The sequence below is a fragment of the Onychostoma macrolepis genome, chromosome 08 (assembly GCF_012432095.1).
Source record: "Onychostoma macrolepis isolate SWU-2019 chromosome 08, ASM1243209v1, whole genome shotgun sequence".
NCBI classification, from domain to species: Eukaryota; Metazoa; Chordata; class Actinopteri; order Cypriniformes; family Cyprinidae; genus Onychostoma; species Onychostoma macrolepis.
In genome coordinates, this window is record NC_081162.1 from 609,979 (window position 1) to 637,895 (window position 27,917).

The following is a 27,917-nucleotide window of genomic DNA, read 5'->3' on the forward strand; positions in this document are numbered from 1 at the left end:
TATATGATCAGGGTCGTCAACAAAAGATACAGAGTAATTTACTGGACCAAAGGCATTTAATTACTTTGGCAGGACCTTTCCATTTTGCAGCAAGTTTAGCCATAAACCCTTCGTTAGCCCGTGACAGAGGATGAGTACGAACCCAAACCAAATCTCCTCCTTGGAAGAGAGCTTGTCTCCGTCTTAAGTTGTACATTTACATTTACATTTACATTTATGCATTTAGCAGACGCTTTTATCCAAAGCGACTTACATTGCATTCAAGTTACAGTTTTTACATTTGATCAGCTCTTGTAGTAGTGACGTTGTTTTTCTTGGGCTCGTTCCACATTCCTTTGTACTGTCTGGATCAACTCTTTGTACCTCTCCAGAACTGGGTACACTAGGCTGTCTGGGTCAGATTTTTTTGCAATCGCTCTCTCTAAGGGACCTTTCAACTTTCGCCCCAACATAACTTCGGCTGGAGTGAATCCTGTACTCTCCTGCCAAGCTGAGTTGATGGCAAAACTCTGGCAACCATCTATCCCAATGGCGGTGACGGTCTTGAACATATGAGGCGATCATGGTTTTGAGAGTACGGTTGACTCGTTCTGTGAGGTTTGTTTGAGGGTGTGCAGTAGTGGCCAGTTTTTAAATGACACTCCATTGTTTGCAGACCAGGCAAAGTAACTGCGAGGTAAACTGGGACCCTCTGTCAGATACCAGATACTTCAGGGTGCCCCATCTGGTGAAGACTTCCTCCACTAGGATACGTGCAATCTGTGGAGCTTTTGCAACACGCAAAGGAAACAACTCCACCCACTTTGAGCAGTAGTCCACAATTACCAAGAGATGTTCATTCTGTTTTGGACTTTTGGGGAATGGTCCCATGAGGTCAACTCCTAGCATATGGCCAGGTTCCACTACAGGTGTAGACTGCATATGGCCAGCTAATTTTGAAATAGATGGTTTGTACTTTTGACATACCTGACATTCCTTACAATACCTCCACACATCTGAGCGTAGAGTAGGCCAGTAGCAAATATCTACCAGTCTTAACAGCGTTTTGAGTCTGCCAAGGTGTCCACTTAGAGGGTTGTCATGTGCGTAGTTGAGAAAATTCTGTCTTAAGCAGGTGGGAATGACCAATTAAGTTTGGGCCCTTTCACTCCTTGTGGCATACTGCGGAACAGAAAAACATTTTCCACTAAGTAATGAATGCGGGTAGGATCTGGGTTAATAGATGCTTTGGCTTTTCAAGTCAAGTCAAGTCAAGTTGAGCTTTATTGTCATTCCGCTACATGCGGGGGCATACAGTGGAACGAAATGTCGTGCCTCACAGGACCACGGTGCTACATAAATACAGGCATACAACAATGGAGTAAGACAATATAAACCTATACACAACTATCCTACTGATAGATTGACTATAAATATACTATCTATAAAAAGTACCTATACAAACTATACAAACTATACGAATGCTTCAGATAAATACTGTACATGTGCAAGGAGAAACATTGAGTTCAAGCAGCTGGCTGGGGAACAGTGCAGGATGATTTGTAGTGCATGAGCATGTAAACATACATATATTACTGAGTTCTTTTTGTGGGATTTGTGTACACACAGCAGTGTGTGTGAAAAGTGACTAGTGCGCATAGAGGAGGAGAGTGTGCTACTACAGGTGGTTTGTACAGGCCCACTCACCTGTGTGTAGCACACTTCGAATTGCACGTTACATGTTACAGGAGGTAGGGGGTTTGTATGGGTGTTCAGAGAGGGGCGGGGTGATTTGAGTTCAGGGCTCTCACAGCCTGGGGAAAAAGCTGTTGAGCAGTCTGGCAGAGCGGGCTCTGATGCTCCGGTACCGTCTTCCTGATGGTAGGAGCTGGAAGAGACTGTGGGAGGGGTGTGTGGAGTCCTTCACGATACTGTTGGCTTTGCTGGAACATTGTGTGAGGAAAATATCCAGGATGGAGGGGAGAGGGGCACCGATGATCCTTGCAGCGGTGTTCACTGTCCGCTGGAGGGTCTTGCGGTCTGCTGCAGTACAGTTCCCGTACCAGACAGTGATGCAGCTGGTCAGCACACTCTCAATGGTGCCCCTGTAGAAAGTGGTGAGGATGGGTGGAGGGAGACTTGCTCTTTTCAGCCGGCGGAGGAAGTGTAGGCGCTGTTGTGCCTTCTTGGAGAGTGACATGGTGTTGGTGGACCAGGTGAGATCCTCTGTGATGTGCACCCCCAGGAATTTAGTGCTGCTGACTCTCTCCACAGTCGAGCTGTCGATGGTCAGTGGGGGGTGATCAACGGAGTTTCTCCTGAAGTCCATCACAAGCTCCTTTGTCTTACTCGCATTGAGGGACAGGTTGTTAGTGCCACACCATTCAGCCAGCTGTGCCACTTCCTCTCTGTAGTGCGTTTCATCGTTGTTGCTGATGAGACCTACCACTGTTGTGTCATCAGCGAACTTGATGATGTGGTTGGAGCTGGACTTGGCAGTGCAGTCGTGGGTCAGCAGCGTGAAGAGCAGCGGGCTGAGCACACAGCCTTGTGGGGCACCTGTGTTCAGTGTGGTAGTGCTCGAAGTGTTGTGGCCGACACGGTTAGAAAGTCCAGGATCCAATTGCAGAGGGAATTGTTAAGGCCCAGCAGGTTGAGTTTATTTATGAGCTGTTGTGGGATTATTGTGTTGAATGCTGAGCTGAAGTCAATGAACAGCATTCTAACGTAGGAGTCTTTATTTTCTAGGTGGGTAAGAGCCAGGTGGAGAGTGGAGGAAATTGCATCGTCCGTAGAGCGGTTCGGACGGTATGCAAACTGGAGTGGATCGAGTGTGTTGGGGAGGCTGGTTTTGATGTTGTGCATGACTAACCTCTCAAAGCACTTCATTATGATTGGAGTCAGTGCTATGGGACGGTAGTCATTTAGACAGGACACAGGTGATTTCTTTGGTACCGGTATGATTGTTGTGGATTTGAGACATGTGGGGACGACTGCCTGGCTCAGCGAGGTGTTTAAGATATCTGTTAGGACATCTGTCAGCTGTGCAGCACAGTCTTTCAGTACACGGCCAGGTATGTTGTCGGGACCCGCAGCCTTGCGTGGGTTGATCCTAGATAGGGACTTCCTTACGTCGGCTGGAGACAGACAGAGCGCCTGGTCATTGGGAGGTGTGGGCAGTTTTTGTGCAGGTGTGTCATTCTGCATTTCAAACCGTGAGTAAAAGTGGTTGAGTGCATCTGGGAGGGATGTGTCGTCATCACAGGCCTGTGGCGGGGGCTTGTAGTCTGTGATGGTCTGAATAGCTTGCCACAGGCTCCGTGTGTCACTGCTGTCTGTGAAGTGATTGTTGATTTTTTGAGCATATGACCGTTTTGCATTTTTGATGCTGCGGGACAGATTGGCTCTTGCTGTTTTGAGGGCTGCTTTATCTCCTGATCTGAATGCTTCATCTCTGGACTTTAGCAGCCCACGAACCTCTGCTGTCATCCATGGCTTCTGGTTGGCGCGTGTGGTGATGGTCTTGGTGACTGTCACATCATCAGTGCACTTTTGGATGTAAGCAGTCACAGTTTCAGTGTACTCCTGTAGGTCTGTGTGGTTGTTGTAAGTGGCCGCCTCTTTGAACATGTTCCAGTCTGTGTCCTGGAAGCAGTCCTGCAGTGCTGAGGTGGCATTGTTTGGCCATACCTTGATCTGTTTGTGAACCGGTTTGGCCAGTTTTTTGATGAGTTCTTGAATTTCGGCATCTTCCTGTTGGGCTTTTGCAATGTCGGACCATTCAATAGGAAATGAGGAGAAAGTGGTTGATGAGTCCTTGGATTTGACCTGTGACAGCATAGTGAGTGGTGAAGTAGCTTGGAAACTGCGTGAGAGAGTATCGGGTACAATGTTGCACTGACCCTTACGATATTTGACGGTGAAATCAAACTCCTGTAATCGTATGGACCATCGGATTAGACGTGAGGATGGTTTTGGGTGGTTGAATACCCAAGTTAGAGCTGCGTGATCAGTGATCACCTTAAACAGTCGTCCTTCCAAGTACGGTCTCCATTTTTTAGAGTCCAAACTGACGCTAGTGATATTGGTTTGGGAGCAGTTTTGACCCAAGATATAGATGATGTGGAACATGTCGTCGCCTACGCCTCGCGTCTGTTACAAGGAGCCGAGAGATCGTATTCAGTCTCAGAGAAGGAGTGTTATGCGGTGATCTGGGCAGTCGAAAAATGGAGACCGTACTTGGAAGGACGACTGTTTGAGGTGATCACTGATCACGCAGCTCTAACTTGGGTCAGGATGAGCATAGCACCCAAAATAAACCTTGTAACAGAAGGTAACTGTTACAATATATATATATATATATATATATATATATATATATATATTTATTTATTTTCTGATAGTGTAAGTAATGTTTATTAAACCAAGAAAATGTGACTGGAACATAAATTTACATTTGACTGGCTCTGATTTTCGACAGCTAGCGTCAACTTGTCCAGACTGAAAATCGGGCAAAAAATCTGGGCAAAAGTTTTGATTTTCAGCCTTTAGCCAACTATAGTCACAAGTTTCATCATTACACAAAACCCAAACATAGTTACGTTTCCCAAAACCATAGTTCCAAAGAATTTTTTCACAAATAACATTGCAAATGTATGTGGTTGAAACTGCATCTCTGGACCTGTGGTTAGAAGCACAGGTTTCTTAGTTTCTTGTTAGTATCCCAGACAGCAAGCAGTGTCGGCCCAGATCCGGGCCACATCTGGCCCGCATGGATTTCACGCGGGCCAGATGTGGGCCGGATCTGGGCCAACACTATGTTGCTGTCTGGGATGACATGTGGACTTACATAGATCATGCTCTTGGGCAAAATGTAAGAAATATTGTTTGTAAAATATGTAAAATATTTTTAAAATATTGTTTTATTACTAAACTGTTATTAATGTGTTTATCAGTTGTGTATTCAGATTCTTACTTGTCTGGTGTTTTGTAAGTGTCACTTTGTGTGTTTACCATCAAATAGCATGTGTTAAATGGTGTTTTAATTGTTGGGGACACTTAATTTCTAGCGATTATCGCGCAATTTGATTGCACAGATACTGTTTAAACTAAACTGAGCTAGACAATGACATCTCTGAATTCAATAATGAAATGCCTTTAACTGAAAATTGAAAATTGAGTGTTTAATCTTATCATTATACATTACTGACACTCTATCCTCTAATTTGATACTGTTAAGTGCTTTGACACAATCTGTATTGTTAAAAGCGCTATATAAATAAAGATGACTTGACTTGACTTGACTTTTAATGAATAACGAATTGGTCTTCTGTGTTGGGCTACAAATGGATGTCATGATTGAACAACTCTGTTGGAAGTAGTTCATGTCAGCTGGAAATTGTTGAAAGGATTTTGTCTGGAACATAGCTGGCAACTGTTCACAAGAGCTTACAACCTGATCTAGTGCTGATCTCTGACCTAATGTAATGAGATTAACTCCACTCGGGGAGGAGGCATCCAGTGCATGAAGTCAGAGGTCATGCTGGATGGAGATTGCGCTGCTGTAGGATCCTCAGGGATCACGCCCAATCTCATCTGTGACATCCCCTAGCCCCGTTGCCAGATGAGGGTTATTTGATACAGGTCCATGAAATGTGCAAAAGATAAATCCCACCTGACGTGACATTATGTCCTATAATCATTTGTTATTTATGTAAATAGTATTTGTAATGCTGTACCGCCCTCAGCGCCTTCATCATCACTAGCTTTTCAGTGCCACTTTATTCACTAAAAGTCATGATAACATTCCTAAACTTCCTAAACATTACTTTTCATCTTGCTTAAATAAGATAACAATCTGTCTGCATCTCTATATTTATCTGTACACAATTAAGAACACTTAACTATTACTTCTCAAAAACTGAAACAGCAGTCTGATTTTTATTTCTCTAATTTCAAATTGAGGTACTATCAAGTAAGTGGTATGAGCTTATTACCGTATTATTGTAATTAACATACACATTTTTGTATGCAAGTGTTTTCCCCCCAGAGAAACACCAGTCAGGTTTTTGTGTTCATGTTGATCAGTATGCAAAGCTGAGTAATCATTAGAAATAATTAGATTTTTGGATATGGTGGGTGGTACCCGTTGTGCATTGTGGAGATAATAGATTATGCAGTTGCATTTTTACTATTTGCTGTTTGTCAGATTTTATATATATATTTTTTTTTTACCTGAAATTATTATTTTTTTGGTTATCACCATTTTTAATTTTGTATGTTAGTTATTTATACATCCCTATGCGATAGTTAAAGGGGTGGTTTACTGCTTTTTTTCTTTGCTTGATTGTGTTTATGGGGTGCAATATACCATGTCTTAGTGTTTCGTTTGTTAAAAAACGCCTTATTTTTCATATATTTCACCTTTATTGTAAGCCGCTTTCTCCTCTGTCATTTGAACGACCGGTTGACTTCCTGATTCTCTGAAACCACTCCCTCAGAAACAGGCAATGGGCTCAGATTGGTCAGTTGAGCCAGAATCAGACCCAGAAAGCGGTAATGAAGAGAGTCAAGCAGAACTTCCGCAAGCACGGCTCTTACAAAACGTTTCTGAATGGAAGTTTGCTGTTGTGATTACATATAATTGTTTGAAGTTTGTACACGTTTGTCTTATACACACAAAATAGCATCGAACTAACTCACTACTATAACCAAACAGCATTGGCTTGTGTTTACGTTCTTGATCAAATCGAAAAATTACGTCATAAAGTATACATGGAAAATACATTTACAAAATTAGTACATAATTACAAATTCGGGTCCAAAATGTTTGTACGCGTCCGTAGGAAGCCCGAACACAGAAGACCTGACAGCTGTGTGAAAATAACACCTTTTCGACGGCATGGCTACAACTCTCCACTATAACTCTTCCTCTTCGACAAAGCCGCAGAACATGGCCTTGCCCCCTCTTTGGCATGTTCCGGAGGGAGGGGTTTGATGCAAATTTATGGGTTTTTTATGTATGCAACCCGGGAAGTATCTCGTTGTAGTCCCATATGAGTCGTTTTTGTAGGCATTAAACTTCCTGATTTTTAAAAGACGATATCTCTGCTTACGTTGAACTTTCAGCGCAGCAATTTTGCAGATACTGTTCATGCACCAACAGCAACATTACACACTATTTAAAATGAAAAAAGTGAAATCGCAGTAAACCACCCCTTTAAGTAAGTTAAGTATAAAAAAAAAACACGCAGCACACCACAACAGATCTGCAAACAAATAAATGACTGACAGCCCACGTAGCCAATTAAAATGCTGCGCTAACGGGCTTTGTTGTTATCTGCCATTTTGTCTGTCTGTTCTATCTGACATCCCAGCGTTATGGTAAAAAGATGTTGTGATGATAAATGAAATTTAGATACTAGATATCCAGAGAGGCTAGTGAATGAGTTTCTTTCCCAAAACCAGCCAGTTATCAACAAAATAAAATTAAAAAACACAAGCGTTTCATCAGTCTCTGCAGTAGACTGCATGAACAACAACTCTTGGAAATTTTGAATGATCATCCAAAAGCAAAACATCTCTATGTTTGCACAAAGGAAAGAGATAGCAGAATATGGTGGATGTTAATTGATTTAATCGTTATGACACTGACATTCATTCATTTTATGTAATTTGTTCTCTTCATTACGCACGATTCCTCTTTTAATTTCACTATTTTCTTGTCTTCTGCTGTTACATTTAACTTATAATGTTCTATATAACATATTGATCTGATAATAATAGCCTGAACTCACATTCTGTTATTATCGTTAATACTGATGAGTGTGTTTAGTCTCTTCAGTGTCGTGCTGGAGCTGGTAACCAAAGATCGAGACGTCAGCGGGCAGTCAGGTGGCAAGCCGGGCGGGTTCGATGTCAAGGCTTTACGAGCGTTTCGAGTTCTGCGGCCCCTCCGCCTGGTCTCAGGAGTGCCAAGTGCGTCACCATCTTTACCCAGCATTCACAGCCAGAACAGCCTGATAACATGCTAATAATATATGTGTGTGTGTGTGTGTGTGTGTGTAGGCTTACAGGTAGTGCTGAACTCCATCATTAAAGCCATGGTTCCTCTGCTGCACATTGCTCTGCTTGTACTCTTCGTCATCATCATCTATGCCATCATCGGGCTGGAGCTGTTCATCGGGAAGATGCATGCAGCCTGCTATCTGAACGGCACGCGTCAGTGTGTTCTCACATTCACTAGACTATAATTGATCAAATTTTTACAATTTCTTTTGCATTGCACACACACACATCGAAATGTATCAAATAATGGGTCTTAAAGATATTCTAACCAGGGTGCTCATACACACAGCACATAAATGGCATCATTTCCCGAGAATGAGCCGCATATTTCTTATTCTCCACACAGGTACATTAGCAGAGGAGGACCCAGCTCCCTGTTCTCTCTCTGGTCATGGGCGTCACTGCGCTCTCAATGGCACGATGTGTAGGGATGGTTGGCATGGGCCCAACAATGGCATAACAAACTTTGACAACTTCCTGTTTGCCATGCTGACCGTGTTCCAGTGTATCACCATGGAGGGGTGGACTGACGTGCTGTACTGGGTGAGACTCGCAGTGTCTTCCTGTCACTTAAATGTTCACTGTCGCTGGCATACTCTTTCCTGCTGGGAGCGTCCACTTCCGCTCTAAGCGCTTTTCCATGACACACAGAGAGCTCAATAGATGCTAATGAGATTGACCCTCTAAGACTGAAGGGACAAAGTCAGAAGACGGGCAAAATTGAGAACACAGGAAAGCATATCAGCCTATTCTTATCAGTGCTGGATGAAGTACAGATACGATAATAAAGTATTACTCAAGTGAAAGTAATTCTTTCCCATTTTACTTGATTTTTAATGTACTTAAGTATTAAAAGCACTGATCAATATACCATGTTTATTTATTCTGCATTTTTATATACTTAATCCTACAATAAGAAAGAGTAGTAGATGAAGAAACGTAATATGTATTGATCTGAAAATAAGCAAACATTTGATTAAATTACCAAAACATATTTAATGTAGTAACAATTTAGGTGTACAGTTTTTTCCCAAAAGTTCACGATGAACTTCCACTATTCTAATTTTGCCGCCCTCACCTCCTTTGACGGAGTTGAAGAAAAGGGTTATGGCAAGGTCCCCCTCTGGAGGAGGCGGTCTCTGCACGTCTATTAATAATAATACTAATTCATTACATTTATATAGCATTTTTCTAGGCACTCAAAGTGCTTTACATTGTGAGGGGGAATCTCCTCATCCACCACCAGTGACAGTGTGCAGCATCCACCTGGATAATGTAGAACGCCCACCACAGGAGACAGTGATGAAGGAGCTAATCAGCAGATATGGGGATGGTTAGGAGGCTAGTGGGCAAATTTGGCCAGGATGCCGAGGTCACACATCTACTCTTTTTGAAAGACATCCTGGGATTTTTTTAATGATCACAGAGAGTCAGAACCTCGGTTTAACGTCTCATCTCAGTGAGTGTTGTTATCAGTCAAAAGAGTCTGATAAATTGCGCTTAGAGCCAACTTATATAGCAGTCGGCTCCACTCATTTTGGCGGGCTGAAGCACCATTTGTTTATGCAGCTACACGAATATGGACAAACAAGGCTTCAGTACCAGAGTAAACAGGAGTTTACCACATAAGCTTTCAGTGCAACGCTCATTTCCTTATCTCAGGGAGCCAAGGTTACATTAGTAACTGGAGCGTTTTATCATTTGTAATGGCATTTGCAGCAGGGAAGATCTATGGTAATTAAACTGCATTATTTTAACTTTGCATTATTGATAGTTTTTACCCACAGTTGCCTACCCTGTAAAGACTGTGACAAAGCATTTCATACAAAAAAAAAAAAAAAAGCTTAAAAAGCTTCAACGTTACCATAAATGTAGTTCACAAACAACTGACAGTCATGACCTATATATGATTTTCATTTAATACGGTCAATACTGAAATTCAACTTTAGTAACTTACTTTTAGTGCCATCGGTGTCATGTCAGTTTAGAGAATCGCCTGCTTCTTGGCACATACTGAGTGAACAATTCAGTAAATCGTAAACTCCAGGCTTTCTCTAACTGGATGATTGAACCAGTCAGTTGTTGACTGGAGAACAGCTGTAATTGGATCTGTCAAATTCCCCTTAAGTTTCTGTTTTTGGATACATTTTAAGTTTGTTCTCCTTTGTCCCTGTGTTTAGCTCCTGTCTCCTTTGTTCCTGTTTCCAGTTTGTTTCAGTTAGTTAATTAAGTAATCCCACCTGTGCCTTATTTCACCCCTGTTTATCTTGTGTATATATTACCCTCAGTTTTTGTCAATGTTAGTTTACTGTTATGTGCTGTCATCTTCTGTGTTTTTGTTTTCAAGAAATAAAATGCTGCGTTTAGATTCCTCTGAGCCGCCGTGACAGGATCAGTTCAGTTCGCCAAAGAATCATTCAGAGTGATCTGTAAACCGATTTAAAGGATCAGCTCTTTGATGAATCAGGCATTGCTATCACGTCTTGAGCGGGCGTCAGATTCTCTGGTTTCAAATAATGAGGAACGATATGTTTTTATAAAATGTAGTGGAGTAAAAAGGATGATATTAGGCTTTGGAATGTAGTGAAGCAAAACAATAATATCAAAAACCAAAATAAAAATACTCTAAGATTCTTGAAAAATGTTCTTCATTACAGTAACAAAGTAAAAATACTTTCCACCTTTTTACACATGAGGCTTCAAATTACACAAAATCTAAATGAATAAACTTTAAAAGTCCAAAAAAGGTTCTACATGTCAGCATTACTTACTACGTTAGGAATTTTTCAGCTTAATATTAACCCTTTAGGTAACCCTTTAGATTAGGAAACAATATTCACTATGAAGTAGGTGCTTATTAGCATGCATATTAGACGTTTATTGAGGGAAGACTCTTAGTTAATAGTGAATATGTGTTCCCTAATCTACAGTGTAACCAAATACTTCTTTTCATTGTTAACTGAGAGCTGCGGCATGAGCTGATGTTAATGTATGCAACCTCACTGTAAATTGTTACGTGAATGCCTTTATCACAAAGATTCAGTTAAATTTTTCAATTCACACATATTCTTTCATGCCTTGTAAGAGTCAAAACCATCAAATTAGTTTCAACATTATGTATTTCACTGAATACTTAATATGCTAACTATCATTACTTATTAATGAATTAAAAACAAAAAAATGAGATAACTGAGATAGCACACAGTGAAAAAAATCAATCTGTATGTTTGCCAAAGCTGTGTTTGTTCAAGCAAAGCAGTAAAAAACAAAAGTAATGTGGTTTGGAAAAAACAACAACAAGGCAATAAAGACATTATATCTTCGGACGGGGCATAAAATGCGTATTTGTTGCCATATTTCTGTTCGTAAGGATAGACTTGGTAGCATGAGTTAATCTGAGAGTTGCTGTGTGTCCTTGTGTTTCAGATGAATGATGCTATGGGCTCTGAGTTGCCTTGGGTCTATTTTGTCAGTCTGGTCATTTTCGGCTCCTTCTTTGTCCTCAATCTAGTATTGGGCGTTCTCAGTGGGTGAGTTATTTTATCCGAATGCTGTTAATGTTCAATTTCTGTCATTTAAATAGATGCGCTCTTCAAAGTGCCATAACCAAAACAACATTTCCATGGTCTATATCTGGGTACATGATCTCTTCCGTACCGTACGTTGTTGCTAGTGTGAATTTGTCTGCATGTGTGCACCACAGAGAGTTCTCGAAGGAGCGTGAGAAGGCCAAGGCTCGTGGAGATTTCCAGAAACTGCGCGAGAAGCAGCAGCTTGAGGAGGATCTGAAGGGATATCTGGATTGGATCACACAAGCCGAGGACATCGACCCTGATAATGATGAGGAGGGAGATCAAGAGGCCAAACGCAGCCGTATGTAAAAATGCAAGACTCATTTGTTTCTCCTCTTTTCATCTGTCTGAAGGTCTGTTGAAACGCATGCTGCCATTTGCACACATATGAGAAATATCTCTTATTTAGATATTCAACCGCAGCAAGCCCATTGATCTGCAACTTAACATCATATTGAGCAAAACCCAACACATCGGTAACATTAGGTCAATATTAGCCTAATATCAGTTCACACTCAGGCTTATCGCCGTGTTAGTTGTTGTGGGAGACTTACCATCCAACAAGCTACAGTATTAAACAAGCTAAGCTAGGTAACCTTATAATCGCTCATAGAAAAATACATTGGATATCATCATTTTTTGTCATGACTAATTTATTAATGATCCAGCATCTGTGTTAAAGAGAATGAATCATTTAATCCGATATTAACTAATTATTAATTAATATTAATATTAATATTAATTATTTACAATACACAGAGTGGTTTGTGATGATATTTTTAGGGGGGACAACCCTCAGATGCCCCTGCTCTCAGTGAAACCAGTCGTGTTTTGTGTGAGCAGTGCTGTAGTTCAGTCTAAATGTAGTGTGAGTCAGTAAGCAGATCGTGGCTTACAGTAATGAATTTTAGGATAAGTCTACATTAATCTGGATACATTTGAGTTTTTGTTTTAAAATGCTCTCCATCAACATTAGCGTTTTCAGCTCTTTTCCAAAAGTTTCTCATCCATGCTGAAACGTCGTAAAATGTTACATTTGCCTTACTGCGCATGTGCAAAACCTCGTAAAAGCTCACTGAAATGATACAGACAGAACAGACATAAGTTTTCATGCAATTCCTCTGGCAGGACCATTTATTTACGGAAAATATCTCATCATTCACTGATACATCCATGTCACACTCACTCATGTTTGATCTAAAACGCAACTGCCCTCATGTTCTCTGTCATATTTTTAAGGCTGTAATATGAAGAGTGTACAAAGTAAATATCTTTAGCAACAATGTGAAAGTGAATAGCACATAACAGGCACAATACCAGTAAAAACAGATATCTAATAAATTTCAGTTTTCCTTGACAAAAACGCCGTCTCAGTGTGGACACAAGGTCAAAACAGATAAAAAAAAGATGCGTTTTCAAAAAAAAAAAATAATAATAGTGTTGACATGGACTTTGTCACAATTCACGGGGAGCAAGGAGTCAAGGAAGCCAGGAACGAGGAGACGAGGAATTCACGAAACGAGTCTTTAATTATCCAAATGAGAACATAGAGCACATGCAAGGAAGACATTCAAGGACCGACAAACACTAAATAAAAGGACTGGAGCGTATAAAGACAGGATAATCAGGGAGGAAGACGAGACACACCTGGAAACAAATAAACAATGAGACTGGGCAGAAACTGGGTCACGGAACACATGGGGAGCAAAACACAACACAGACAGGTCCATAATCCTGACAGACTTAGGCTTTGACAAAGCTGAAAGATATCATAAAAAGCATTTAAAAACTATTTATGATAAATGTGGCTTGAACAGTCTAATGTTTTGAAGTTTGTCATTTTATATTTTAATTTCATTTTACACATATCTTACACTGTTTACTCCTATTACAACTATAATAGACAAAAAAAAAAATTGAAAACAGAAATTGTGTAACTTTCACTGAAAAGGAACTGACAGAAGATCTGCTGTTAACACTGCTGTTAACTGGCCAATCAGACAGTGTTGCTGATCGTTTAATCAGTTTGTGGTTTTCACCTGCCATTAGCTTGGTTTCTTGATATTCTTTGGATGGATAGAATTTACATTCCAGTCTTTCTCCAGTGTGATCAGATCATCGACATGTCTCCACTTCCTTCCACTATAGAAAAGTGAAGCCAAAATATCTCAGTATGGCTGCTGTCATCTTACAAACATAATGTCATTTGCAGCCCGAGTCTGTGTGGTAGTGAATCATTTGGAGGCAGAGTCTGCACAGAAGTGATTCGTTTAGAGCTCGAGTCTGCGCAGTAGTGATTCATTTAGAGCCAGAGTCTGCACAGTAGTGATTCGTTAGGAGCCAGAGTCTGTGCAGTAGTGATTCGTTTGGAGCTCGAGTCTGCACAGTAGTGATTTGTTTGGAGCTTGAGTCTGTGCAGTAGTGATTCATTAGGAGCCAGAGTCTGTGCAGTAGTGATTTGTTTGGTGCTCGAGTCTGCACAGTAGTGATTCGTTTAGAGCCAGAGTCTGCGCAGTAGTGATTCGTTTATAGCTCGAGTCTGCGCAGTAGTGATTCGTTTGGTGCTCGAGTCTGCACAGTAGTGATTCGTTTGGAGCTCAAGTCTGCGCAGTAGTGATTCGTTTAGAGCTCGAGTCTGTGCAGTAGTGATTCGTTTGGAGCCAGAGTCTGTGGAGTAGAGATTTGTTTGGTGCTCGAGTCTGCGCAGTAGTGATTCATTTAGAGCCAGAGTCTGCGCAGTAGTGATTCGTTTGGAGCCAGAGTCTGTGGAGTAGTGATTCGTTTGGTGCTCGAATCTGCGCAGTAGTGATTCGTTTGGAGCCAGAGTCTGTGGAGTAGTGATTCGTTTGGTGCTCAAATCTGCGCAGTAGTGATTCATTTAGAGCCAGAGTCTGCGCAGTAGTGATTCGTTTGGTGCTCGAATCTGCACAGTAGTGATTTGTTTCAAGCCAGAGTCTGCACAGTAGTGATTCGTTTGGAACCTGAGTCTGTGCAGTAGTGATTCGTTTGTAGCCAGAGTCTGCACAGTAGTGTTTTGTTTGGAGCCAGAGTCTGCACAGTAGTGTTTCGTTTGGTGCTCGAATATGCACAGTAGTGATTCGTTTGAAGTCAGAGTCTGCACAGTAGTGATTCATTTGGAGCCAGTGGAGCTCGAGTCTGCACAGTAGTGATTCGTTTGGAGCCAGAGTCTGCGTAGTAGTGTTTTGTTTGGAGCCAGAGTCTGCACAGTGGTATTTCATTTGGTGCTCGAATATGCACAGTAGTGATTCGTTTGAAGTCAGAGTCTGCACAGTAGTGATTCGTTTGGTGCTCGATTCTGCGCAGTAGTGATTCGTTTGAAGCCAGAGTCTGCACAGTAGTGATTCGTTTGGTGCTCGAATCTGCGCAGTAATGATTCGTTTGAAGCCAGAGTCTGCACAGTAGTGATTGAGAGTTGGAGCTGCAGTATCAAAGTCCCGCCCATACTCCCACAGACCCAATCACACTATCATGACACCACATCCCATTTTATAGCATCAAATAACTAATTAAAAACAAACTTATTGAACATACATTAGCGTGACAAGAACTTTTGTTTGAGTTTGGCTCATGTCCCATTTGTTTATGACCTATACTGCAGCCAGTCACCATATGGTGATCGAAATGTTTCAGGTGGTGTGCGGCACACTTAGATCAGATCTGTAATGGCATAATAGAAAATGCTACTTACATATAACCTCAGATATAGTACATTGCCAAACACTGATGGATTAAAAAGCTATCTGTCTATAGCATTTGCCTTCTATAGAAACATTCCCTCGGTAAAGAACAGTTATTACGTAGGAATCAAAAGCATAATTCAGTTGAATAATTCATGAGTTGCTGTTAATGGGTTACGCTTTCACATTGTGAGAGCCAAATAAATGGAAAAATCCAAGAAACCATAACACAGAGCTTAGTAAAACTAAAAAGAGTTCAAATCAATAGTTACAACATTATGTTGATGATAAAAAATACACCAAAATGGAAAATTTACAATCCAAAATGAAGGATATTGATCATTCGTAGCCCAGTCTCTTTATTATGTACTTTGCATTAGTGCAGGTATGTGTATCTGTGTAGTGAAAGTGTGATTGTAGTTTTCTTTTTAGTCTTTGGTTTGTTATGCTTAATATTGAGTCAGAACAGCAAAACTACCTTCTGTGTCCTTCTTGTTTCTCTCATTTCCTTCTTTTCTCTCTCTCTGTCTGTCTCTAGTGTTGTGGTATTGTAGTGCTGCTGTGTTTTTGTGCAGTAGACTCATAGCTGCTCTCTGTTTGAATGCATGTGACCTGCTTGTGAACTGAAGGGGTGACGCTGGGCGATCTCAGCCATAGGAAGAACACGGGAAAGTTGGGCTGGTTCAGTCAGTCCACTGAGACTCATGGTAAATTTTGCTCTGTTTGTGTGTTTCAATTCATATGCATAGCAACATATTCCATTAAAACAACATTGCATTTGAATATAGCGACAAGAGACAAACCCCCATTTCTGTAGGTGCACACACTGCATTTTATTTTATTTGATCAAAAAATACAGTAAAACATTAATGTTGTGAATTATTACAATTAAAAAAAAAACTTTCCTATTTTAAAATGTTTTCAAATGTAATTTATTCCTGTAGTATTTGTTGTTTAACTGGCATTTGTTAGCAACAGCCTATTCTTATTAAATACATAAATTTTTTATATAATATAGTTGCATTCATTTCCAGTTAATCACCTTTTGTATAGTTGCATGCTTCATCATAATCATACTTGTCATGTGTGCCATGTTTTTGTGAGAATAAACCATTTTGAAGATTTATAACCTATAGACCATGCAAAGAACAAATTCCAAAGACCACCATCAACACATTTTTAGATTTTTCTTCCTTATTGTGATACCAGGTGTGACTCTTCAGAGTCAGTCTTTGTACACATCTACTAAATTTCATCAAAATAATTTTTCCCTTTTAGAGATTTTCATCAAATGGCCACTCTCTACATTTAGGACTAGAAAAAAATGCCAGGCAGCGACCAGTAGGATTATATGAGATCTCTAAGTTATAAACAGGAATATGTGGATATGCGCTTATTTAATTTGTATAATGTCATTTTCATTCCCTGACTAGCAGATGACATTTCAATCCTCTACAATTCACTCTTTTTGATGGAAAAAGTTTGTGAATTTTGTGAAATCACACACATTCACAGGACTGTTGAATATCATAGGCAGCCAATAATGCATTTATAATACCTTAAAAACAGTACATTTTAGTGCATAGGATGTTGTGCAAATATTGGATTCAGACATGCCCTTATGCCTTATCACTGTACGTTTGGTCTGTGCTCACTGTTCCAGTTCCTTCTGTTCCTGCTCCCTTTTTTAATAGTGTCCAGCTGTTCTGTGTTAATCAGTCATGTTATGTCATTCTCTTTGTACAGTATGTGTCTCGATCAGCTCCGTATATCGTAAGTCAGGGCACCGGCCAGGGATTTCTAGAGCTGTCCCAATGTCATAATTGTTCCAAAACACAGAATGATTAATTCCTATACAATGCACTGCAATAACCAGGGAGCATCGTTGCTCACTTTGTTGCCTTAACGGCTGGAATGTAGCTAGGATATGTAACAGAAGTGTACTCTGCCTAGAGTTTGGATGGTTCTTCGTACTGTGTGTGTGTGTGTGTGTGTGTGATTGCTGGAGAGGCAGGGACAATTTAGCATTATAGCATTTCAAATAAATTATTATGTTTTATTTCAGTTTCTGTTCGCAAAAAAGCACTCCCTTTGCATTACAGTAGTGCAGGCTAGGCTCTCTGGTACTCAGAGATGTGTTTTCTGTGTCTCTGCAGCAAGTATCCCCACAAGTGAGACAGAGTCTGTGAACACAGAGAACCCAGGAGAAGATGAGAAAGTCTGCTGTGGGCCCATCTGGTAAGCACTCCAGATTTATACCTTACAGCTAAGCATATGGGAAGTTCTTTTGTGCCTGCGATAACCTCCAAAGAAACTGCCAGCTCTTCAATCTCTAATGAAATGTTAACTAGTTGTCACATGCTGGAAGTTTTTTTGTCAGCTTGTAGTGTGGCACAAAGTGATGGCGTATTTTTCACTTTTTCAGTCAGAAATTGACAAAGTCGAAGTTCAGGTCAGTAGCTCAGTGTGTGTGTTCGAAGCTGAATTCAGTTCCAGTTGTGTGTGTTTGCTGTTCTTTTGTCTTTTTGATGTTATTTCACCTCATCATTCTGCATGATTGCGCGCGTTGATTTGAACATTTAAAGCTCTTTATGTCGGGCCTGTCGCAATAATCAATATATTGACTTATCACACAATATATGTACATGACCTCAATCATTTTTGGTGACGCAATATATTGCCAATTATATTTACATAAAAATTTATGTCACCATGTTTTTTGCATTCCACTTGTGTAGTCATGAGGTGCTACTAGTTCAAATTAAAAAAATGCTTCTACAAGAAAAGTTTCATCTGCAGATATGGCCTTGTTTAGGGATCTGTGCCTTTGTGCATATGGACATCTCTGCTAAGTAGGGATTGTGTTTTTCAGCAATAGTGTGCACCCTTAATTTACAGAGAAAGGTCAGGGAAAAATCTGTAGATGGAAAAATCTCCATTCAAGTTCTTTGTGCATTTTTCTTTTTCTACATGTTTATTTGCATTTTTTGTTAGAAAATGTTTATTTACTATTTATTAAGATTTTTTAAGGTATCTAATATTTTGATAGTTAATTTCCATAAACTAAATATTCTTAAGAATTAAACATTTGTTGTCATTTGAAAGTGTGTAGGCCTTCCTGCATTTTTACACCGTTATGTTATGATTATATATTCAGTGGCATAAAACGGTCTTAAAATGACAATAATATCGCTTATCGTAATTATTTCTGGGGCAATATATCGCCCAACAAAAAGTTGTTATTGTGACAGGCCGACTTTATGTTGATGTGCTGCGCGCTTGATGCTTGCTGTGTTTGACATGAATGCATTCGAAGGGCTTTGCATTTCATTACATTAAAGCTTGAACGGTCTTCTGACCATATTGCATGCATGGACACTCTAAACATCATACAACATGTGTTCACATAATTTTAACTGTGCAAATGCACGCGTTCAGTGTGTGCTGTCCAATCACATCCTATCTCTGCAGCCGCTGGCGTTGCTGGAACAGGTTTTGTCGCCGGAAGTGCCGAGCTGTGGTGAAATCCACCCTCTTCTATTGGCTGGTGATTTTGCTGGTGTTCCTCAATACACTCACAATATCATCCGAACATTATAACCAGCCTGACTGGCTCACGGAGGTCCAGGGTGAGAAACTCACAGCAGCCTCTCACTGAAACAACTGGGATATATATTACATGTATTACATCTTATTTGTTCTTGTTGTGTTTGTCTGCAGATGTGGCTAATAAGGTCCTGTTAGCCCTGTTCACATGCGAGATGCTGATAAAAATGTACAGTCTGGGGCTGCAGGCATACTTTGTGTCACTTTTCAACCGCTTCGACTGCTTCGTAGTTTGCGGAGGCATTGTGGAGACGATCCTCGTGGAGCTTGAGATCATGTCTCCTCTCGGCATCTCGGTGTTTCGCTGCGTCCGGCTCCTCAGAATCTTTAAAGTCACACGGTGAGAAACAGCGCATATGATCAGCTGGTTTCTTATGCTGCCTTCATATCACTGTAATGACAGGATGACGACTTTCAGTCACACTTTATTTTAAGGTCCAATCTCACCATTGACAAACCATTAACTATGATTTGTGCCTCAATAAACTCCTAATTTACTTCTTATTAATAGTTTAGTTTAGTTATTGGGTAGGGTTAGGGATGTAGAATATGGTCATGCAGAATATGTGCTTAATAAGTACTAATAAACAGCCAATGTGTTAATAAAAGGCATGCTAATAAACAAATAGTTAATAGTGAGAACTGGTCCCTATACTAAAGTGTTACCCAACTTTCTCATCAGACTAATATTTGTTTCTCACACTTCACTGTTGATGTGTATTGATGTGTCAGTAGTCAAAATATAGAACATATCAAACAGAAATATATGGTTTGTTGGTGCATAACATCATGTGGTTGTACTTCTGTACAAAAAAGTCTCACTGCAGGGCTGGTTAAAATAAGTACTACCAATAAAATAAGTACTACCAACTGGTAGTATTGCTCTTGAAGAGTCAACACAAATCAAAATACAAGCCAAAGTTCTGTTGAAATTGTTGTAACAGATGTTGTTTTTTGATGACTATAAACAATATGTGACCAATAACTAAAATATCATGGTGCTGGTTGTATTGAGTCTTTTTTCTGTTTCTAGTCACTGGGCGTCTCTGAGTAACCTGGTGGCATCTCTTTTGAACTCCATGAAGTCCATTGCGTCCCTGCTGCTGTTGCTCTTCCTCTTCATCATTATCTTCAGTTTGCTTGGCATGCAGCTCTTCGGCGGAAAGTTTAACTTTGACGAGACTGTTACCAAACGAAGCACTTTTGACAACTTTCCTCAAGCCCTGCTGACTGTCTTTCAGGTGTGTGTGTGTGTGTGTGTGTGTGTGTGTGTGTGAGTGTGTGTGTGCATGTATGCACACTACCGTTCAAAACTTTGGAGTCGGTACAATTTTTTAGTTTTGTGAAAGAAATGTATTGCTTACCAAGACTACATCTATTTTAATATAATTTAAAATTCAATTTATTCCTATGACGGCAAAGCTGAATTTTCAGCATCATTACTCCAGTCTTTAGTGTCACATGATCCTTCAGAAATCAATCTGATTGGCTGATCTGGTACTCAGCCATTCTTAAGATACTTTGGTAGTTAAAAAAGTTCAACAGAGCATTGTTTATTTTAAATCTTTTTTTAAAACAATGTGTAAGTCTGTACTATTACCCAAACTTTTAAACAGTAGTTTTTCATGTACACAAACCTGCATGTTCAAAGACTTGTTCATGTTCTGCCCCTGCCTTCCATAAAATACCATGGTATGAATGACAGTACTGTGCTGCTATTCCTTGAAGTACCATGGACTACTTTGCAAATACCTACTGTAATCATAAAATACCATGTAATATGTCAGTCTGTTACAATCACACATTATGCATTATTTGTACATTTTTGTAAACATTTGTACACATTTGTACATCACGTTTACAACATGACCATTAAAGTTGCATGAAAGCAGCATGTACAATTATTAAAGAAACAGTTTTAGATGCAGCACATAAAGGCAGACAGCCAGTAGAACACAGCATGTCATGTTGTGTCAAATAACCATTTGTAAATATGTACATCTTTTCTTACTCATCAGATCCTGACGGGTGAGGATTGGAATACAGTGATGTATGATGGGATCATGGCGTATGGCGGGCCCTCCTCCTCAGGCATGCTCGTGTGCATCTACTTCATCATCCTCTTCATCTGTGGAAACTGTATCTTTTCTTCTGTTCAGCCCATTTGAACTCACATCCTTACTGTATAAGACTAGACTGTGTTGAACTGTGCTGAACTGACCAAACGAGCAGCTGAACTCAAGCTGAAGAATGAAATTAAAGCTCTTCTTCTGATTTGTAGTGATTAAAGCAAAAGCCTATGTTTAAAGATTCAGTGGGCAATGAAATGAACTTTTTTCTCACACAAGCATTACACTTCTGACTTTACCTGGTTGCATTTATTGCACAGAAGTGCTTTCTAAAAAGCATTGAAAATATCCAACCCTGCACCTGTAAGCCATTTATCTTTAATAGACAAATAACATTCTGTACCTTAAAGCATAAAATAAATTTGAGTAAATTAGACATTTATATTTTGCAAGTAATTTTTTTCCTTCGCACACATCAGTATTTTCCCTCACACACAAACTTGTCCAATGCCCCACCAAGTTAATTTTTATGTGCCACAGGCTTCTACATTGTACCAAATGCTCAGATGCACAGTAATTAAAAATATATAATATAAAAAGGGACCCGACATATTCTTGGACTGAGTTCAGCTGAACTTCTGTCATGGTGGAGCAACAGTCGGAAGAAAACGGCAAGAGTTCTTGCCTGCGTTTGCACACTTACAATAAGTATGTATCTTTCGCTTTCAAATAATGATTGGGATAGAACTGAATGTGTTCCTTTTGATTTCTTGACACATCTGATCAGACATCTTACTGAACGTCTTCTTGGCCATTGCTGTGGATAACCTGGCAGATGCTGAAAGTCTGAACTCGGCCCAGAGAGAGGAAGAGAAGAGGAACAAGAGGAAGAAAAGCAGGTGAGCGCTCCTCTCTGATGCTCTGAGAAGCGTTTCATTCAGATACACAAACATCTGCTAACATACAGAGTGTGTTTTGTGTAGGAGTATGAGCATATACAAGAGAGATGGCGACGATGGAGACGTGAAGGTGGGTGACATGGCTCTCTGGAATACTTGACTAGTCATGTGTTTATTTCTTTGGTAAGTGGCTGTACTGAACATGATCACAAAAAGCTGCTGAGGGTCAAAGTACCACCCTGACAGGGTTTATGTTCTGTCGATCTGTGCTACCCTGTCAGATTTTGTTACCTCTTATTAAAACAGTAGGTAGTACAGTTTGACAACGAAAAATTCTACCTGTCAAATTATGATTATTAACGTCTACACCTACCCCAACCCAAAACTTACCCTTACAGTAATGCAAATACAGTAATTATGTGTTGTTTAGGGTTGTGGCTAAGAAGGTATACAGCTACGGCCGGAAACCAACAATAAATACATTTTTCTTTATTTGTTTTATTTAGTGTTTATTAAAGGGTTAGTTCACCCAAAAATGAAAATTCTATCATTAATTACTCACCCTCATGTCGTGCCAAACCCATAAAACCTTTGTTCATCTTCAGATATTTTGAATATGTAAGCGCGCGTATGCTGAACGTAAACAACGCTGATTACTCCAAAATGGCGCAAGACGGTAACTCTGGGAGAAGAATTGTTAAATATATTGTCATTATTGTTTTCTTTGCGCACAAGAAGTATTCTCGTAGCTTCGTAAAATTACGGTTGAAGCCCTGATGCCACATGGACTATTCTAACGATGTCTTCGCTATGTTTCTGTGCGTTGATCGTGGTAATATCCTTGCTGTCTATGCAAGGTGAGAGAGCTCTCGGATTTCATCAAAAATATCTTAATTTGTGTTCTGACGATGAACTTACGGGTTTGGAATGACATGAGGGTGAGTAATTATAATGAGCAGATGACTACATTATCACTATTACTGAGGTCCTTTGGTTGCAGGCATCTGGTGATCAGGAGGGTGATCAGGATCAGACAGAGGAAATGATTGACGACTCAGGTGAACCTCTAATAATATTTACCCCTCAGCTCTGCACATGAGCTCCAGTAATGTCAGCTGATCGCTGTGATTGTGTTTGTATGCAGAGGAGGATGAGGTAGATGAGCCCGAGGTACCATCAGGCCCGCGGCCGCAAAGGCTGTCAGAGCTGAGCCCCAGAGAAAAGACGCCACCCATCCCAGAGGGCAGCGCCTTCTTCATCCTTAGCAACACCAACCCGTAGGTCATACAAATCTTTAAAGGGATAGTTCACTCAGAAATGAGACCTCTACCATCATTTGGTCACCCCCATTCCAAATCAGTATGACTTTATTTACATTTACATTTTTTCATTTAGTAGACACTTCTATCCAAAGTGACTTACAAATGTGGAATATCACAAGCAATTTATCATAACATATGCATAGTACAAAATGGCAAGTTTAAAGCAGAAGATAGGTTAGTACACAAGCTACAGCAGAAGTACAGTTTTTTTCCCCCACATTAATCTACACTCCATACACCATAACGACAAAGCAAAAAAACAGGTTTTTAACATATTTGCAAATTTATTTAAAATAAAAAACTTAAATGATTCCATTGCATAAGTATTCATACCCTTATCCAGGACAGCTGAAATTTAGCTCCGGAGCATTCATATGTTACTACACTTTGAGTGAAGTTAACCTGTGGCAAATTCAATTGAATGGGTATGATCTGAAAAGGCACATGTCTTAATAAAAACAGCTGATAATGTACATCAGAGCAAAAACCAAGCCCTGAGGTAAAAAAAAAAAAAAACTGCCTGTAGAGCTTAGAAACAGGATTGCATCAAACCACACATCCAGGGAAGAGTTCAGAAAAACATTCTGCTGCATTGAAGGTTCACAGAAGCATAGGCTTGAACGCAATCAAACATTTCTGGAAAAACCTGAAAATGTCTGTTGGCCCCCATCCAACCTGACAGAGCTTGAGAGGTGAAGAGACGAGGAGAAGAATGGCAGGTAATTGCCGAATGCAGATGTGCAAAGCCTGTCGCTTCATACTCGAAAAGACTTGAGACTGTAGGTGCTTCAACCAAGTAGCCTACTGAGTTCAGGGCATGAATACTTATGTAATGTACTTATTTAATTTTTTTATTTTTATTTAAATTTACAAAGTGGTAACAATTCTGTTTTAGTTTTGTCAGTATGGTGTATGGATTGTAGATTGATGTGGAAAAAAGTAATTTAAAGCAGTTTAACATAAGGCAGCAATAAAACAAAACGTGAAAAAAATGAAGGGTTATGAATTCTTTCACAAGGCACTGTAAATATGCAGAAAAGAAGAGAACAAGAACCATTTTTTAACAAATATGTGTTGTTATATGCTTGTGAACACTTTCTTTTTTCAGTGGTTACAAGAGAAGATGTTTAGAATGTTCACGCTGCTCTTTTACATACAAACACAACAAAAGATTATTAAAATACTGATTTAAAATGTGCTTTTAATCTGACACTATTGCAAAGTTTAGTTTTTGAAGTGCAAGTTTAGTTTAAGTACACTTAAGTGGCCTTATATTTGATAATTTTTTCATAATCTTCAAGTACAGTTTTTAAAAGTATACTTTCAAGATTAGAAGTACATTACAAATACACACCTCTAATACAAATAAGAACGCTTCTTTTTCACAAGGCATTTTTTGGACTGCCATATTGTTCATTCTCACACACTATTGTCCGTTTCACCTCTGTCTGTAACGCAGGATCCGTGTGGCATGCCATCGGCTCATCAATCATCAGATCTTCACCAACCTCATCCTCATCTTCATCATGCTGAGCTCCGTCTCGCTGGCAGCCGAGGACCCCATCCGTAACTTCTCGGCCCGAAACATTGTAAGACAGTCGAGAAAAACCTTCACGATCAAAACACTGTATCTGTTCTTTTTAATAGTGTAAAATTCACAAATGTGAGGAACATTGGAATTTCTTCTTTAAACACAAAATCTAATTATGCAGCGTCATTTTCACACTTTGAAGGAATAATTTTCCAAACAGGAATTCACAAGATGCTTCAAATGCAGATTCACTGTTTGTCTATTGAATCATTTCACTGATAGCATAAACCTTAATCAGGTTTAACGTCTATAGGTAATATTTAGCATTGTAAAGTCGATGATGGGCTCCTCCAGCTGAGTATGGTTCCTCTCAAGATGTTTTTTTCTTTCACTTCTGCAACCTTTGCGCAGTCCTATTTGGCTGCTCACTTAAACGGCTTTAAGATATTAACGCTTTGAAACAACATGGATTGTGAAGGAGCTGCAGAAATAAAATAACTTGAACTGACTGATTTTTTCTCTGTGCAGGTTCTTGGTTATTTTGACTATGCCTTCACTGCTATATTTACAGTGGAGATCTTGTTGAAGGTAAAGACTCCTGTCTTATTTCCATCTGCACACTATACAAAGTAACTCTCTTACCTGTTCTAGTTTATAAAGATGTGCATTACTAGTTTCTTACTTGGGTTTATTGAGTTGGACAGGAATTTACAACCCAGATCACTTTTATTGATTACTGTTAAATCTAAATGTAAATGTAATAAACACAATTTGAAAGAATTCCTTTAGCTTCAAGCAGTTTAGTTCACTCGTCTTTGTTGTGTTCATCAGATGACTGCGTTTGGTGCTTTCCTTCACAAAGGAGCTTTCTGCAGAAATTACTTTAATTTGCTGGATCTGCTGGTGGTTGGATTCTCCCTCGTTTCCTTCGGCATACAGTAAGTACATATCCCGACATGCATTGCTGGATTATTTCCTTCTGTACATTTGAAGTAAGTCACTGTGCTCATGTTCGGCAGATCGTCAGCCATTTCAGTGGTGAAGATCTTAAGGATTCTGCGTGTGCTTCGACCTCTGAGAGCCATCAACAGAGCCAAAGGACTCAAAGTCAGGCACCGCTATCTCTGTTTGACACAAGTATAATGTGAAGCTCACCAGATATAAAAGATTGTGAAGATCTGGGTAAAGGTGCTTCAGTATTGGTTATATTCAGAAACAAGGTGCAGAGAAGCCACAAAAGTGGCAGCTGTGAGAGTATACGTTGTTTCAACATATGTAAACATAAACTCAAAATTTATTTGGACATTATAGATGTTTGAAGGTGATATAATGCAACAGATAACAAAGGAAATTTGACTTTGACTGAAAAAAAGGGTAACTACTAACTAAAAGTAACTTTGCAGCTACATGTCCAAATCCAATTTTGTTTGGGTGCAAACATTAGTCTTGCATTGACATTCTTTATTGAGGTTTCATGTTTTTTTATGCATTATTTCAAAATGCTCTGATAACTGAACAACAAGTTTGGACACTTCCTGTATATTTAATGCAATGAACTCTTAGAAATCAAAATATCAACAAAATTGCCTTTCTCTTGTCATGACTCCTTTAGGAGCTTAAAACTCTTAGGGCCAGATTTACTAACAGCTTGTGCCAGTGCAAATCGTCTTTTGGCGTTAAAATAGTACTGTCAGGATTGTGCAGTGACGAATTAGCGCTGAAAAGGTGTGGACACAGTTATTTTTTTAACACAATTTACTAATGTTTACGTTCGTCAAATTACTGGTATTTGCGCCATTATTTAACACCCAAGGAAAGCATGTCTTAAAGCAGGTGGTAGATTGCGCTGGTCATTATGGAAATGATCTGGCTGTGTCTGTGTTCTTTAATGTGCACATTGTCAGTAAATCACACACAAAATGTTTCCCTCCCTTCAGCGCTTTTATGAAATTGTGCCCGTTTAGTAAATCTGGCCCATAATCCCTTACCGATTTAATTGTAAAATGCACAAATGAACAAAACTTTTTTCTCTTCTTTCTCTCTCTCTGCCAATGCAGCATGTGGTTCAGTGTGTGCTTGTGGCCATCAGGACGATTGGGAACATCATGATTGTCACCACACTTCTTCAGTTCATGTTTGCCTGTATCGGTGTGCAGCTGTTTAAGGTGCCCCAGCAAAGCAAGATTTCACATTTAATAAAAGCTATTAACAAGCGGTTTTTATTGTTACATGATGAAAATGTTTTGTCCTCAGGGGAAGTTCTACCGCTGTACCGATGATGCAAAGACAAGTCCAGAGGACTGCAAGTGAGCGGATGAAGTGTTTCAAAGTGAATACACAGTGTCTGCATGTGTGTTCTACCATCTTTTTGTCTTTCTAGAGGGACGTATATCGTGTACAGTATTGGTGAGATGGCACTGCCACAAATGCGTGAGAGGATCTGGCACAACAGTGACTTTAACTTTGATAATGTGTTGATGGCTATGATGGCCCTCTTCACCGTCTCAACGTTTGAGGGCTGGCCAGCGTAAGACCATAGCGCACACACACGCACACGCACACACACACACACACACACACACACACACACACACACACACACACACACACACACACACACACACACACACACACACACACACACACACACACACACACACACACACAGGGTTATGTACCTTACCCCAGAAATACCCCCTGCAACAAACACGTTTTTGCATCTTTCACGAAAGATTGCCTCTAAAGGATGTTTTGTTAGATTTAAGTCACTTCTGGTGACAGTTTTGTCCCCAAAAACTAAAGCTAAGCAAACAGATATACACTCACACAAATAAGAACTGTTTCCAAATAACACAATAAACCTACAAAAGCTAAAAATATGAAACAAAATATTGATACATTTTTATATCTTAAGTCATTTTGCTTCTCCAGTAAATGCATCTTGATTCAAGAATGTTTAAATATTTTTTACTAGAAAACATGACAAAAATACTAAGAATTTATTTTTTATTTTTTTTGCGGTGTATAAAGATATACTTCAATCCTACTCATTCCTACTACTGTAGTTCAGCAAACTGCATTTAATATATAATTAAAGTATAATAAATTTTAATTTAACTGCAGTTAAGATTCAATTAAGCATCCACAAGCATTACATTCAGTTAACCCTTAAGT

The 27,917-nt window shown here is 39.7% G+C and overlaps 1 protein-coding gene across 12 annotated transcripts in view; it reads left to right on the plus strand.

The window, feature by feature from the left end:
* cacna1db (calcium channel, voltage-dependent, L type, alpha 1D subunit, b) overlaps nucleotides 1–27,917 on the plus strand; it is a 93,357-nt gene that overhangs the window by 40,645 nt on the left and 24,795 nt on the right. For 6 of the 12 annotated variants that reach the window (XM_058785652.1, XM_058785647.1, XM_058785649.1 and 3 more), the window contains 23 exons: nucleotides 7,814–7,956; nucleotides 8,047–8,199; nucleotides 8,393–8,589; nucleotides 11,473–11,576; nucleotides 11,750–11,919; nucleotides 15,946–16,023; nucleotides 17,473–17,554; nucleotides 17,742–17,768; nucleotides 18,755–18,945; nucleotides 19,037–19,262; nucleotides 19,956–20,163; nucleotides 20,941–21,061; nucleotides 21,779–21,890; nucleotides 21,975–22,020; nucleotides 22,891–22,948; nucleotides 23,035–23,167; nucleotides 24,672–24,801; nucleotides 25,272–25,331; nucleotides 25,575–25,681; nucleotides 25,763–25,850; nucleotides 26,801–26,908; nucleotides 26,997–27,049; nucleotides 27,124–27,270. In XM_058785652.1, the coding sequence (XP_058641635.1) occupies nucleotides 7,814–7,956; nucleotides 8,047–8,199; nucleotides 8,393–8,589; nucleotides 11,473–11,576; nucleotides 11,750–11,919; nucleotides 15,946–16,023; nucleotides 17,473–17,554; nucleotides 17,742–17,768; nucleotides 18,755–18,945; nucleotides 19,037–19,262; nucleotides 19,956–20,163; nucleotides 20,941–21,061; nucleotides 21,779–21,890; nucleotides 21,975–22,020; nucleotides 22,891–22,948; nucleotides 23,035–23,167; nucleotides 24,672–24,801; nucleotides 25,272–25,331; nucleotides 25,575–25,681; nucleotides 25,763–25,850; nucleotides 26,801–26,908; nucleotides 26,997–27,049; nucleotides 27,124–27,270 (2,742 nt within the window). The remainder of the gene's footprint in view (nucleotides 1–7,813; nucleotides 7,957–8,046; nucleotides 8,200–8,392; nucleotides 8,590–11,472; nucleotides 11,577–11,749; nucleotides 11,920–15,945; nucleotides 16,024–17,472; nucleotides 17,555–17,741; nucleotides 17,769–18,754; nucleotides 18,946–19,036; nucleotides 19,263–19,955; nucleotides 20,164–20,940; nucleotides 21,062–21,778; nucleotides 21,891–21,974; nucleotides 22,021–22,890; nucleotides 22,949–23,034; nucleotides 23,168–24,671; nucleotides 24,802–25,271; nucleotides 25,332–25,574; nucleotides 25,682–25,762; nucleotides 25,851–26,800; nucleotides 26,909–26,996; nucleotides 27,050–27,123; nucleotides 27,271–27,917) is intronic. The other 6 variants (XM_058785648.1, XM_058785650.1, XM_058785651.1 and 3 more) reach the window with 6 other exon arrangements.